The sequence below is a fragment of the Chrysemys picta genome, chromosome 23 (assembly GCF_011386835.1).
Source record: "Chrysemys picta bellii isolate R12L10 chromosome 23, ASM1138683v2, whole genome shotgun sequence".
In the NCBI taxonomy this organism is placed as follows: Eukaryota; Metazoa; Chordata; order Testudines; family Emydidae; genus Chrysemys; species Chrysemys picta.
Window position 1 is genome coordinate 17,680,159 of NC_088813.1, and position 14,433 is coordinate 17,694,591.

At 44.0% G+C, this 14,433-nt stretch overlaps 1 protein-coding gene across 2 annotated transcripts in view; it reads right to left on the bottom strand.

Moving 5' to 3' along the window:
- STK40 (serine/threonine kinase 40) overlaps positions 1 to 14,433 on the bottom strand; it is a 39,923-nt gene that overhangs the window by 17,867 nt on the left and 7,623 nt on the right. For both annotated transcript variants that reach the window (XM_008167109.4, XM_024104219.3), the window contains exons 2-6: positions 5,846 to 5,961; positions 3,475 to 3,594; positions 2,344 to 2,429; positions 1,635 to 1,778; positions 76 to 303 (exon numbers count right to left, since the gene is read on the bottom strand). In XM_008167109.4, the coding sequence (XP_008165331.2) occupies positions 76 to 303; positions 1,635 to 1,778; positions 2,344 to 2,429; positions 3,475 to 3,594; positions 5,846 to 5,867 (600 nt within the window). In that variant the 5' untranslated portion in view covers positions 5,868 to 5,961. The remainder of the gene's footprint in view (positions 1 to 75; positions 304 to 1,634; positions 1,779 to 2,343; positions 2,430 to 3,474; positions 3,595 to 5,845; positions 5,962 to 14,433) is intronic.

Consider the following 14,433-nt stretch of genomic DNA (forward strand, 5'->3'; position numbering starts at 1 on the left):
TTTTATGAAGTCCAGGATACTAATTTGGGATGAAACTCCCCCAAGACACGTGCACAGGCTACACGGAGACCCTACCTTGTGTAATGCTTCCACCACTCGTACCACATCGTAGAATATAACAACAGTCTCCCGTTCGCTGAGTCTCTTCTCTTTAATGACGTAATGCTGCAGGTTGATTAAATCTGCTGTCTTGTCGCTGAAATCGTGAGCACAGAGACAGTCTAAAACAAGGCAAATGCGCTTCCTCATCTTCCTGACCATTCTGTTGGTTTCCAGATCTTCTAGGATTTCACAAGTTCGGTCCTGCAGTGGCAGACGGAGGGAAGGAATGGAGTTTAAATAAATGGTCTAGTTTGCACATGCAGGGGGCATATGTATTACTTAGGAACAGAGCATTAGAGAATAAGATGGCCTTTTAGATAGTTATAATAAAGTAATAAGCAAAGCACAGATAAGAGATTACCCAGGACACACTTGTTTGATTTAAGATTAGCAACTATAGGGCTTAGTCCGCATTTCCTGGCCTGAGTAGTGCAAAAGCATGGGTACTCGACACAACCAAAACCTACATCAAACGCCAGCATGCTCAGAAACCAGACACGGGACTGGGACTGTAATGTAGCTGGGCCCTCTGGTTTTGTTACAGCATAGACAGAGCCTCAGTTGAAACAGGCTGTTGACAAACATTTAGCCAGCAAGTGAACAATCACCTGCATCAGAGCTAACATCTCTCATCAGCCAACCTGTCACAGACTCAATAAATGACTTATTTCAGAGGTGTTAACAGCCCTGCAATTGGTTCACTTACGGATATTTAATTGCTAATTAGCACATTTACAAATTTATTTTAACATGTTGAAACAGCATCTTGGAAACTTGTCTGCTTCTCCCAATTCAACAACAGACCGATTACTGAAACTGCAAAGCATAGATTACATTCTAAAAAGGCACTTTGCTAATTAGCACAAATATGAAGCAAGGGGCATGGAGCAATTCCATTTTCCTGGCGTGGGATCCAAATTCTAGGTGCTATTGCTATAGCTGTATCATATTAGAAGAGCCTCTTCAGACTGACACTCATGTTTCTAGTCCTTACTTCAGGCTACTTCTCAATGTTAAGCAGCACAGGAAGGCTCACAAGTGCACATATCAAGACCCATGTCCTGTTTTATAATCTAATCTATCACATCACAAGGCTTATTTCATCAGTATTTAACATGAATTGCCTCTGCAATACACTTGCTTGCTTTAAGAGGCACTGATTAATCATGGCTAAGGCTGCGATTTTGTCATGGAGGTCCCAGAATCTGTGATTTCCAAAGACTTCCGTGACTTCAGCCAGCACCATGTGGGAGCTCCCAATCTCCACGTCCCACAGCTGCCCAGGCTACCCATTTTGTCATGGGTAATTTTAGTAAAAGTCAAGGACAGGTCAGAGGCTGCCGTGAATTTTTCATTATTGCCCATGACCTGTCTGCGACTTTGACAAAAACTTAGCCTTAATCATGGCTTGCATGCTGATAATTCTCTATGTGTGAGACTGTCAGTGTGGGTAGCACACTGCACAGAGTAGTAGTTCAGGCCCACTGCAGTTGCTAGTGTCCTCAGAGAGCCTGCGAGGTGGCTGGCGGTACCTGAAAGAGCCCATGATGGTGAACCACTCCATCCTGATTGTGCAGAAGGGAAAGGAGAGAGTACTCTGTGTGCAGCAGCATCTTGCCCTGTCGCTCCTCCTGGGTTTCTATTCCTTTGTCACCCCTTTCCTCCAAGGTAAGAATCTTTGGGAAAGGAGAAAAAAAGCCTTATTCCTTTAGGAAAAACCGAAGTCCCCCCACAAATATTTAGCTACAGCTGTACAAGTTTAAACATTCACACGTGCATTTAACAGCTGAATGGAATTACACCAGTGCTTGATTTATGTACTTGCCACGAAGTGTGTCAACTAACATATGTGCAGAATGATACAGCATGAATTTGATGTGCTGACAGGAAACACACATTGCCCTTTGCAAGCACCCCTGATCCTTTCCCCCTTTGTTGCCAGTACAACAGCTCAGTTCCCTTAGTGGCAGTAGTGCAGAGAGAGCTCCAGAAAGCCACTGGTGTGTTAAGCACAGTTGTTTAACCCTGCTCAGAGCAGCAGCAGCAGCTTTGCTTGAGAGCTAACACTTGCACCAATGTTGCTGCAAGTGGGGGTGAACGGCTGGCAGGAAGTTTTAGCAGCCAATCCCCAGTGTATACAAGGCTTTAGACTGTTGCATTCTCCAGAGATTCAGGCAGTTTCTCTGATGGAGCAAGGGTTAAAAAGTCTCAGAGGATCCACACCCCAGGTGTTTTGCTTACCTTTAGTTGATAGAAGTCATCTGTCCCATCCTTTCTTGCCAAACACTGAACAATACTTGGCACCGGGGAGTTACCTAAACGTGGACCTACCAGCACAAAGCAGAACAGATTGGTTTTCCTTTAAAAAGCTATGATTAATTCAATGTTATGTCAATATTCAGCTGTCATACAGTTTGCATAAGTCTAAATCGAGTTCCTTTTTCAGCAGGGCATGAATATCCACACTGTCCGTTTCTTCCCATAGATTGTATTACTCTTAAGAAAACAAAGGATGCTGGATTCTGAACCTCCGTGGACAATGGTCCATTTGTTCACAGAAGAGCCCTTTGGCAAAACACTGCACAGTGTCCAGCTGTCCCTTATAGAAATACAGATTTCTGCATGCCTAAACCATATAGCTTTTACATTCGCTATCAGCAGCTGTGGCAAGGAATTCTTGAACCTCTGAATCTAGCTGCCACTCCTAAAGGGGCTGCTCAGTTTAACAGTTTATTGAATGCACCAGAATAACCCACTGTGTTGATTTCCCATCTTAACTAGTCCATTTTTAATAACAGATGATCTGATAGGTTTTATACAATGGACTTCACAGGGATATTGGGGTTATGCAAAATAACTCTAAAGACTATACATTATGCAAGTGACAGCCAAGAGCTACTGGGAGGGGCCAGCCAACAGGACACATACCAAGGAGAGAGCAGCCACTGTGTTACTTCAATAAACTGTGTGTGCGCTAATTTAACAGCATATTCAGAGTGAAGTGGGGTTGAACATACACCCCAGGGCTCCTTAGGGGAACCCGTCCTACTACACATCACCCCCAAGAAGAGAGTTTGCCTTTGGATACAATTTAAATATTCAGTCCCCAAATCAATAAAAGCTGGGGTTCACAGTTGTGCCCCTAATGGCTATGCCTGTCCTGCATTACAAACAGCCTTAATTTTCCAGTTACAGGCGCTCCAAGGATTGCTGCTTTGTCAACATCAGATGACGCGAATTTTGCTAGGCACAAAAACCTAGATTACAATTCTGCTTTGACTCATTTTATTGAATCGGTTTTCCTTAAGCTTCGCAACCATTAACATTCCACCTCATACGGCCCAGGGGATGAAGAAAACCTCTTCTGCTTACCTAGGATGAAAGGGCCTGCTCTCTTGGCATTACTTCCAGAAATCCCCGCACAAAGAGCCTTTGCCTTAGCGGATGTTTCCCCAGCTCCTCTGTCTGACGCTCGCCGCTTCATCCTCAGCTCTTGAAAGACAGGGAAGATCACACTTCAGTGAGTAACAAAGCTCTTCTCCTTGCACCAAACCCTATCTTGTGCTGGAAACCTTTGACTGGATGATGCACAGCACCTCTGCCTATTTGTCTAGTAGAAGGCAGTTCCTACTGACCAAACGCTATGGCTCATCTACTGGCGGATGAATTGGGAGCTACAGACGTCATACATTTCAGGAAGGTACAAGGAACAAGGCAGCTTCATTAGAATGTAATGTTCCTAGATCAGTTATTTGACACATGTAATTGGGCCGGGGGGGGGGGGGGGGGAGAGAAGGGGAGAGAGAAGAATCTAAATAATTAAGACTTGTTTTACGGCAGAATAAAGCACATGAATGAACACATTCTAAAAAGCTTCAGAAGAAACTGCCTCTGTTCCTCCAAAAAACTCCGAAGTCAACCCATGAGGCCCTAGGGGTTTATTCACAGAAACACTTATGCTTTAATGATTGTGGCCAACTCACCAGCTATTGAGAAGCACAAGAGTCTTTACAGTTCTCAGCACTTAGCGGAATAAAACTGATCATTTGGCTGAATCACTACATTTCAGCTTTCCCTGGGACAGAGCATTGGGGAGGGAGGGCGCATGAAAGATGCATACATCTCTATTAGTTACTTTGGGATAATTAGCTAATTCATCCACAATTAACAACTTATTTGTAAATGAGAGAGAAAAATTATATACATTTTATAGTTAGTGTAAACTAAAATCCCCCTCTCTTTGTCCTTGTTTACCCTATAACCTAATCTATACTCTTATCCCTTCACTATGTTCATCCAGCTGGACTGAGTTGAATTCAGGCACTTTCAGTCTGCTGTATAAAATCACTGTCTCTCTCGTATTTCTGTGCTTCACACTGTCTAAGGAAAAGCACACTGCCACCAGTTCTCAACAGATATTTTGCGGTGGACAAATTCGTAATGAAAAAACCTGGATGTGAGCTCCCCTGCTCTACCGCCATGCAGGAAAATACTCCTGTCCATCACAGGAATGTCTTGCATGCATCCAAATGTGCAGATAACAGCATTATATATAGGCAGACTGAAGGAATGGATAATCACTCTGGACTAGGCTCTGGAGTGTGTTACCGTCTCCTTATTCAGGTATTGCAGAGATGTTCTGGACTCTTCTCAAATGAACCAGCCTTCTGTTCCTCAGAGCCCTAAAGAAAATGTATTGACGTAGCCCTGCAGCCCCAACAGCTAAAGGTCCAGATTAATCCACGTCTCCGATTGGTCACAATACATTTCTCTCTATAGGGTACAGTCTTGCCTCAGTTCAGTGGCAAGAGAATTTGTCCTCAGGTTGGCTATGAAACTATTGCCGTTGCTACATACTGCGCTCAGTGGGTTCGCTGCTAGTGCAAAGGTCTTACTGCAGCAGCCGTCGTCACTGGCGCGAGCACCAGTCTGCGGAGAGTTCCCCTTACACCGGACTCCCTTCCCTGGCTTAGGAGTCATTTTAAAGAGAATGCGCCAACTCCACATTGATTAACTGGATTCATTCTAACACATTTTAAAAGCAGTTCAAAAAGGAATGACTAAGACTTTCAATAGGAACTGCCTTAAACAAATTCCTTGCAAAGTTTCAATGACTTCTGAGCAGGGGAAGGGGGCTTTGAGTACTTGTTAACAGTGCTGATGTTTAAAAGGTGAGATAGACGGATACATTCTTCCCCCTCTCCAGCCGTGACTAGGTAGAGTGGGAAGTTCACACCTCCGGTGGCATGAACTTTTCACTGACTGCTGACTCAACATGACACCACTATCAATTTATACAAAAGCACTTACCACTGTGCCCAGCAGAGCAAGAAATTTTACAATAGGAAGTGGGATGTTTCCATGAAATCAATCAGCAGGTTTAAACCCCCCCATTACTGACCCATACATATATTTGGCTTTGCCTTTAAATTAAGTATTAACTGAAATTAACTGAATTCAGTTATGGCACCCATAAGGTTTAGTGGTTAGAACCAAGGTCTGGGTGCCACAATGGTCTTAGTTCTGTTCATGCTGCATCATTGACTTGCTACTTGACCTTGCTGAAATCACTCAATTCCCCGCAATGTAATCATTCCAGATGGAAATATGCACAAACAAAATTTCCCCGAGGAAACCCCCAGCTAATACATATGCTGCAACAACTGGTGCTGTGCAATCTGCGTTCATTAGGACTCACTGGTGCACATGGCATTGTCGTAAACAAAATAATCTGAGGACTCACGTTGTAGTTCAGCATCAACCATATCTTTATTCTTCTTCCAAACTAGGTTTTCCAATGCCTCAGGAGACAGCAGGCATCACTCTGGAGAAGGCTGGATGGTGGAAAGGTCCGGGACTCTGTAAATGTAAAAGAGATGCACTTGATGCTATGGTTCTCGGATTATGTTGGACTATGACAACATGGTAGGCACCAAAACTTCTGTAATTTGCAACGTCTATGTTTTGTTTGTCTTGGAATAACCTCCAGATCCCTTTCTAAGATTCTGCTTGTGGACAAGCGAGTATGGCTACCGAAGCTCTGTTACTGGAAAGTTAAATGTACAGATGGTACTGTACAAACTGAAGACAAATACTAGCCTCAAGGATCTTTCTAATGTTATTTTGTGGTGCAAGCCGGATCATTTAGAACTCAGTAAAAACTAGCTAAATGGTTTTCAAGGGATGCCTGACTGTTGAGCTTTTACCTACATAAAAATTAATAATTACCTACCTACCACTTTCATGGAAGGAGAGAAGGAAATGAATTCCTCAGCATCAGCAACTATTTTTGTATTGCTATAAAAGGGTTAATATATGCACAAAGTTTGTACTTCAGACAGTGTATCAAACTTTGTCCTTCCCAGAAACTAAGTTCTTATTGAATCCTGGTTGCACAAGGACCTCTCTTTAAAAGGGCCAAGAAAACCTGTGACAAAAATAATTCCACTAAAATTCAGTATCATTTCCAGTTAATCTGGTCACAACTCAAAGTCATGCTCAAGTAAGGATTGCAATTAGGATTTAGTCAGGCAGTCAGTGTATTAAAAACCAACAGATTATTACAAACATTTGAGGTTTAAATATTGTGTAACACAATTTGTACAGCTTTACTAAACCCCAACAATGTTTTAATCCCCTTGTATTTGTTTAAATAATAAACTGCAGTTGAACCTAAATAAACGCATATGTGACCATATTTGGGACACAACAAAAGTTAATCTCCTTTGAGGCCAGATAAACTGTAAAGTCACAATACATCTGGTTACTGGAACTGGTTTAAAAGGCTACCTGGCACTGTACTTTGAATGTCATCTTCAATTTTTAATATTTTGTCTGACAATGCCAAAGGACTTAGCACTAGGAGCTAAGACCACAATGAACATTTTTCTAAGGGTTGGTCTACACCTAAAAATGTAGGTTGACCTACCATGTTGCTCAGCAGTATGAAAAATTTACACCCCCAAGAGCCGTCGTTAAACCGATCTAAGCTCCAGTGTAAACACCGCTAGGTCAACGAAAGAATTCTTCCAACAATTTAGCAGCTGCTTCTTGAGGGGGCGGATTTAGTATAGCGGTGGAAACCCCCCTTCTGTAGCTGAAGCAAGCGTCTACACTACAGCAGCGTGGCTGTAGACATAGCCTCAGTCACGCAGACTTGTGCCGGATGGGCTGTAGCAGTGCAAAGGAGGCAAGCTCACAAACCTACAAGCATGGTCTACGCAGCATTTTCACTATGAGTTTATCACAAACAGAGTGGGAGGAGTTCTCATTCCTGCCCTGTTAAAGTGACACTGACTTAACGATCACACTCCTGTCAGAAAATTTACCTGCTGTTGTAACAAGCAATGTCCAAAACGGCTGGGACTGAACGATTAAAGAAAATCCTGTTTTCAGTCTGTGCATCTGACAGCACTTTGTCTAGCTTGTTTCTCCCTCTGTAGGGCATTTTGCCTGTTTAGTTTGGGGATCTCACACAGCAACAGGGAAGAGAATAACTTAATAAATAGGAAAATGCAATTGTAAAGCTGCAAAAATTGACAGGGGGACTCAGGTGCAAGGATAGCACCTGAAATTACTTTTAACTCATGTTTTGAAATTGAGAGGATTTCATGTTGAAGATCCTTTAAGCAATGGAACATGAATTAAATCCAAGATAGAAAGAGAAAGTCCCAGAAGTAAAAGGAAGAAAGCCAAAGGCAGCTGCTCTCAAAAATACCGGGAAGATGGTTCCCTTTTCTGCATTTACTGACATTGCATAACCCTGATTAAACCAAGGAAAGTGGTCAAAAGGCCACAGGTTTCATGGTGCAGCTTCTCTCTTAGTAACTGGGGAATGCCCACAGAGACACAGGTTTGTTTCACCTACAACACTGCATTGCTTTGAAAAACAGGATCTAGGGGATGACTCTATTGAGGCCTTTCAACATGAATGCCACTGTGCTGCCTTTACTTGAAAGTGTCCTCTACAGAATGCATCATCATCACAGCCCTGATAAACTGCAATGCAAGAGATTCCCCGCCCCCTACCAAGTCCACAGGCATACAGAACATGCAGATCTGCTAGTGCTTCTGTTTTGTCTTAGCCCTGAGCACTGCCATTATAACGCTCATTTCAAGAGGGGAGCACTTGTATCAAATATTTTAATAATGGGCTCTTCCATCTAGCAGAGAAAGGGATAGCACAATCTCATGGCTGAAAGTTGAAGCTAGACAAATTCAGACTGGAAATAAGGGCATATTTTTAAGCGAGTGAGGGTAATTAACCATTGGAACAATTTACCAAGGGTCGTGGTGGATTCTTCATCACTGGCCATTTTTACATAAAGATTGGATGTTTTCCCAACAGATCTGCTCTGGGAATTAATGTGTTAGTTCTCTGGCCTGTGTCATACAGGAGGTCAGACGACATCACATGGTCCTTTCTGGCCTTGGAATCTATGAATCCCACTGAAACCTGGTCTATAGGCTGCCAGCTCAAATACCAACTATTTAATTATATTCTAAAAAGATCTAAGTGTTAAGTCATATTTAAAGGGACATCATCCAAACCAGTAGACCCTAAAAGTAGATCCAGCAGCTGTGTTTGGAAGCACTGATGCTAATCCTGCACTTTGACTGTATGCTCAGTTCTTGTGAGCACAGAGGACAATGAAAGAGATGGTAATCTGGTTCTGCAAGCACTGCAGAAAGCTAGATAATCTGCAGTCCCCTCCATCCCCAAAGGACTTCACAGGATCCCCAGCCTCCCTTAAAACAATCACAGCTTCCTTCCAGCCAAGGTAGGTTGGTGGTACATGCCAATGGACCCCATCAACACTACCCCTACATCAACTGGAGGAGGTGCCAGAGAGAAACAGGAAGTGTCACAGTTACCGCAAAGGCCAAATTATGTTCCAAACTCCAATTTCCTTTTGGTAGAATGTTTTACCACCACTGATCTGCCAAAGCAGCAAGAGGCTTTCCCCTGTCCTGTTTGCTCACAAGAAGAAAGCAGACAAATCTGAGGATTACTGCATCATGCAAGGATTTCTTGCTCTGCAAAGGCATAATGAACAGGGAACCAAAGAGCAAATGAATAGTAATAATCATGGCCCTGTGTACAATGCAATTATGCAACCATGCAAATTGCAGCATAATTGTTAATTATTTTAAGATTGCTACACAATCATGCTCTAAAATCTACACTTGCTTTAACAGAAAATCAAAGTCTTTAGCATTATGATGGTGAAGAAAGAACCACAGATGAACTTCTGCAATGTCGTCTGCAGATAGTCTCAAACACTGCTTTATAGCTGGATCTCATTCTCACCTCAGGAGCCTAAAGAGATCCATTTTAATAGTACAGGATTCAACCCTAGTTTACTAAACCAAGTGCCAAAATGAATTCTGCAAAAGCTGCCTGGAAATATTTTGACTTGTGCACATTGTGATGGCCCAGCAGTGCTCTCTCTCTCTCCATAAAAGAATGGAGACCCAGCAAGTCACCTTCCTAGGAAACTCTGCATTGTCGTAACTTCTAAATGCCTAAAGTCAGCTGACAAAAGCAGAAAAGGTTGACTGATCTGGGACAAAGATCAAAGGCAAAGGAGACCTGCATGTGCTGGAATTTAAGGATTACAAGACAAGCAAAAATTGCAATTGTACCCAGAGTTTGGATGCATCAGCTACCACAGGGGTGTTTCTCACTACAACAGCTTGTGCTGGATTTAGAATTGAGGATTCCAAATAAAGTTGCTTCATTGGTCTTGCATTTAGTATCCCCAAACCTCCCAGGAGCTGAACAGGCAGTTTTTGAAAGAGTCTCTGAGCTTTACTTGCAGCAAGTAGCAGCCCTCAGAAACCAGGATACCTCCACACTCGTATGTTTTTGCTTTGCTGAAGTGATCACTGAAGTGCCTGAAACTTTTGTATCGTTTCTAAGATGGAAACACTGCAGGCAAAACAAGATAGGTAAACAGAGTTACAAGCGCAGCTCCCAGACTGCTAATTTAAACATGGCACAGGACAAATGAATCATTTTCCCCCGGAGACTCCTGGCAGCTACAATTTGTCATCGAACCTGAAACGTCAGCTAAAGACATAGAAAGGAAGAGACGCCAGTGGAAACAGCCTAAATAAATAAATAAAAATCCGCTCACCACCCCTCCGGCTGCTATGCAGCTAGGAGAGGCTCAAAGCTCCCACCACATATCCCTGGATTATTGATCTCTTCCTCATGCTGAAAGGGACCCTCCGTCTAGGTACAGAACACTGGACACAGATCCTTCTTCCACTGCTGCCAGGAGAGGCCAAAATACTGCTTGAGTGCAAGGCTTTCCCAACACCTACTGCATCAGGAAGGCAAGGAACCCACATTCTGGTTCTCAGTGGAGTTACTAGGCCCTCATGACTGATATTTCAGTGTCCATAGAACTGTGCTTCTCCCTGCAGGATTCAGTCCATTTTCCAAAACAAAAGTTAGAATGGCATTACCGGTTTTGCACCGAGGGACAGAACAAAGGCCCTCAGACCTGTTTATTCATAGGAAGGGGAAGCCACATTAGCATCTCCTTGCAGAGCTCTGCAGCTTTAGAGATGAACTGCACAAGACCCAGCCATTTGCAATGCATCTGGCATCTTAACTTGCTGGCTTTTCCAGCCAGCATTTTGGGCACTTGTTGATGTGCAGCAATGAGCAGGCTCTCTTGAGAATAAGACCAAAAACGATCGGATACTTCCAACACAAGTTACAAGAATTAGCACAAAGGTTACTGTTCTGCTTGCTTCCTCCAATCCACTGATACCAGGCACCTGATCAGACAGGCTTCAATGCCAGTTTTAGATTTTACTGAAATTTAAACAGCAAAAGATGACATTTGAGTCAACAGAACAGGTCAAAAATATATCTGTTTGCCTGTAAATGTTTACCAGCTAAAATTCATTCCCATTTAATCAAGGTTATCAGATGTCTTTTAAACTTGGTGTGCAGAAGAGAGGTTACAATGGACATGACCTTCAATCCAAATGAATGATTTAAACATTTACTGAAGTTTAACACAGTAAAACCTCAAGTATGACTTGATTTATCAGATGGGAGATTATGGTGAGCCACTTCCCACTTGGAAAGAACTTTAGAACTTCTGAGACAAAGCTGCCCAGATCATCTCAATACAGGACTCAGACACCTATTTAAACAACCTCCCTAAAAGCCTGGTTGTTCAAAATTGACTGGACCTGAGATGAGCAAGAGGCCCTGGCTCCTGGGTTAAGGGAAGCTTTGTAGGTCAGATTCAAAGTATGAAGGGAGCATAATAAAGTAAGGAGGTTGCAACTTGGCCTGGTGATGCCAGAGGTCAGTGCAGCAACTTACTCTACAAGCCAGGACCTTTCCTTTCTCCCCCGACCATGCTACCTCCGAAGAATGAATGCAAAGATCAGCTCCACTATCCTTTGGGTGCAAAGCAAGGGCTCGTCAATGGAGACAATCCCCTTCACTACAAGAAAGGTAAGTGCAGAGGGCAGCCAGGGCAGTAGAGACCTTTCTAAAAAAGGAAGTACAAATCAAGTTAGTTCCTCTACCTTACAGAGATGGCAGTAGTTTGGTGCTGATTCAGTTTATATGAACTCAGTTTTAATCAACTGAAATACTAATAAACCTTCAGAAATATAACAATTCTATACAGAAAACTAAATTACATGAAATGAAAACCTGTCAGTACAGATTCAAAGAGCCCAAAGTCTAAGACTAGTCCAGTTATTCAAAAGCACCACTGAGACACACAAAGAACTGTGTATTGAGTTGAAAGCCCTTTTGTAGGAACAAAGCCTTCTACAGAAACATGGCTGGAGGGGGCAGGGAGAGGGAGTCTAGACTCAGGAAGCTTTGGCTTATGCCCTTGGAAATCTGCAGACTGATTCCAGCTCCTCCCCTAACTGAATGATTAAAAGAAAACTTTAGAATTTAAAAGCAAAACAGTTTTTCTGATTAAAAGCCTATAGAAGAGTGTGGAACAGAAGAGAACAGTTAAGGACCGTCAGTGACAGGGAAACATTTTCTTATTGGCTATAAGGTTAGAGGACAGGGCTGTCTTTACACAATCCCTTTCTAACTAGTAAGCTTAACTGTTTAGTGCAGGGATCTCAAACTCAAATCACCACGAGGGCCACATGAGGACTAGTACATTGGCCCGAGGGCCGCATCACTGACACCTTTTCATACAAAGATACAAAAACCTTACCCCCACTCCACCCCTTCCATGAGGCCCCGCGCCTGCCCCGCCTCTTGTCATCCCTTCCCCACCCCCATTCCAACCCCTTACCCAAAGTCCCCGGCCCAACACCGCCCCCTCCCTGCCCTGGCCCCACCTCCTCCCCTGAATGCATCATGTCCCCACTCCTCCCCCTTCCCTCCTGGAAAGTCGGAAGTGAAGGCATTGGCAGGTAGGCTGAGGAGCGGGGATGTGGCGCGCTGGGGTGTGTGTGTGTGTGGAAGCGGGGGGTAAGGGGAGCTATGGTGGGCTGCAGGAAATAACTCCGCAGACGCCGCATGTTTGAGACCCCTGGTTTAGTGCTGGAGACAGATCAAACACATTTCATTTAGTATCCAGGTTTCCAATCCATTCCAAAAATACACGCTTGCAGCCATGGTCTATAAGCTTGACGCAAAACCTATTAGGACATGGTACAATGCGGAGGGAGCGCGTACAAATGAAGTGTTGCTGCATCCTGCAGATGCCTAGAAAGGACAGCCACTGCTGTTTGTATAGCAACTCCATGCCCAGCGCATCCCTAATTCAGAGGGCTGCAATTCACACAGAACTTGCATAAAGCCGTATTTGTTTAAAAAAAATGTACCCATCGCATAAGATGCTTATTACACTGGATTTTATTTTACTTAAGTTACTGTGTGTATTTAGCTGCAGTAAGGCTTCCTTTGCATGCACAGAATATTATTGTATGACTCATGCACATGCTGACATTTTTATTCTTTGCAGTGAAGTGTTGTTGCTGTTTTTAACAGGAGATGTAATATACCCTATAACCCTAACTGGGCAGAAAGAAAACACTTTAGAAGCTGCATTTCAGATTGCCTACAAGGTCCTTATGTGGTACAACCTGACTAATGCAGAGTCTTTTACATGACAGCATGCTTGACACCTGTGTTCCCTCTAAGGTGTGCACCTGCGTGGCGGCACAGGAGCCCATCAAGGGCTGCGCAGCTGATGAGGAGAGCCACGCAGGCGCACAGCCACAGGGGCCTGGAGAGGAAAGGGGTGTAGCATGAGGTGGAATATAGGGAGTTGGGGGGGAGGGCGTGCAGGGCTGCAGGGGAGGGGGGGGGGGGGGGGAGTCCTCTCTCCCCACCACAGCAGCCTGCACCCAAAACCCCAGCCCTCCCCCCCACCCAGAGCCCTCACTCCAACCCTCTGTCCCAACCCTGAGCCCCCTCCCACATCCTGAACCCCCTCATCCACAGCCTCACCCCAGAGCCCTCATCGCTCCCCCTCCCGCATCCCTACCCTGAGCCTCCTCCCACACTCCGAACCCCTCCGCCCCACCCCTGCCACACATCACCTCCGTATTGGTGCAATAACAAAATTCATTCCACACATGGATAGAAAACTTAGAGGGAACATTGCTTGATACCAGCACCATAAACCCACAAAACCTGCATCCTGATTACAACTCACAGCAGAAGGACATTCCTGACGATGAACTAAAATATGGATGGAACTTCAGCAATCCGACCAGCTTCCAAATAGAGACTACACCAAATGGGAGCGTGGTACCCTATTTAGAAAACCCAGAGCATTCCCAAGTCTCCTCTGCAAACAGAGATAACACAAGGCTTATTTAGACTAAAAGCAAAGTGCAGTGCAGCTGAAATCGATAGGGTCATCCTTAATCAAACAGCAGCTAACAATCTACAAGGCTTCCCTTTGTGTGGTCTTTAAAAGGAGATAATGCCATAACATCCTAAGGATAAAAAGCAGCTGAAGATGACGGTGCTTTTAAGCAATATGATTATGTGACCAAATCATTAGTGCGGATGCCACAGAGAAACAATGAAAGGATGTAGCGTTAACACTGCAGAATGAGGGAAATACTTCCTGCATCCTAATGACTGCCATTGCTCAGGGACTGTTCACTAAACAGGCTTTAATACAGGCTCTTCTTCAAAAGGAGAATGTGCCAGAACCTGCCCCTAAGTCTACTTAGACAGAGACAAGTCTGAGCTCCTGTTGTTTTCTTGACCCCACCTAGAGACCACTGACTTCTCCGACCAAATGGCTATTGGACCACAGTTTTGTAATTGGCCATAGGAAAAAGAATCCCTTCTGCAGAGGAACA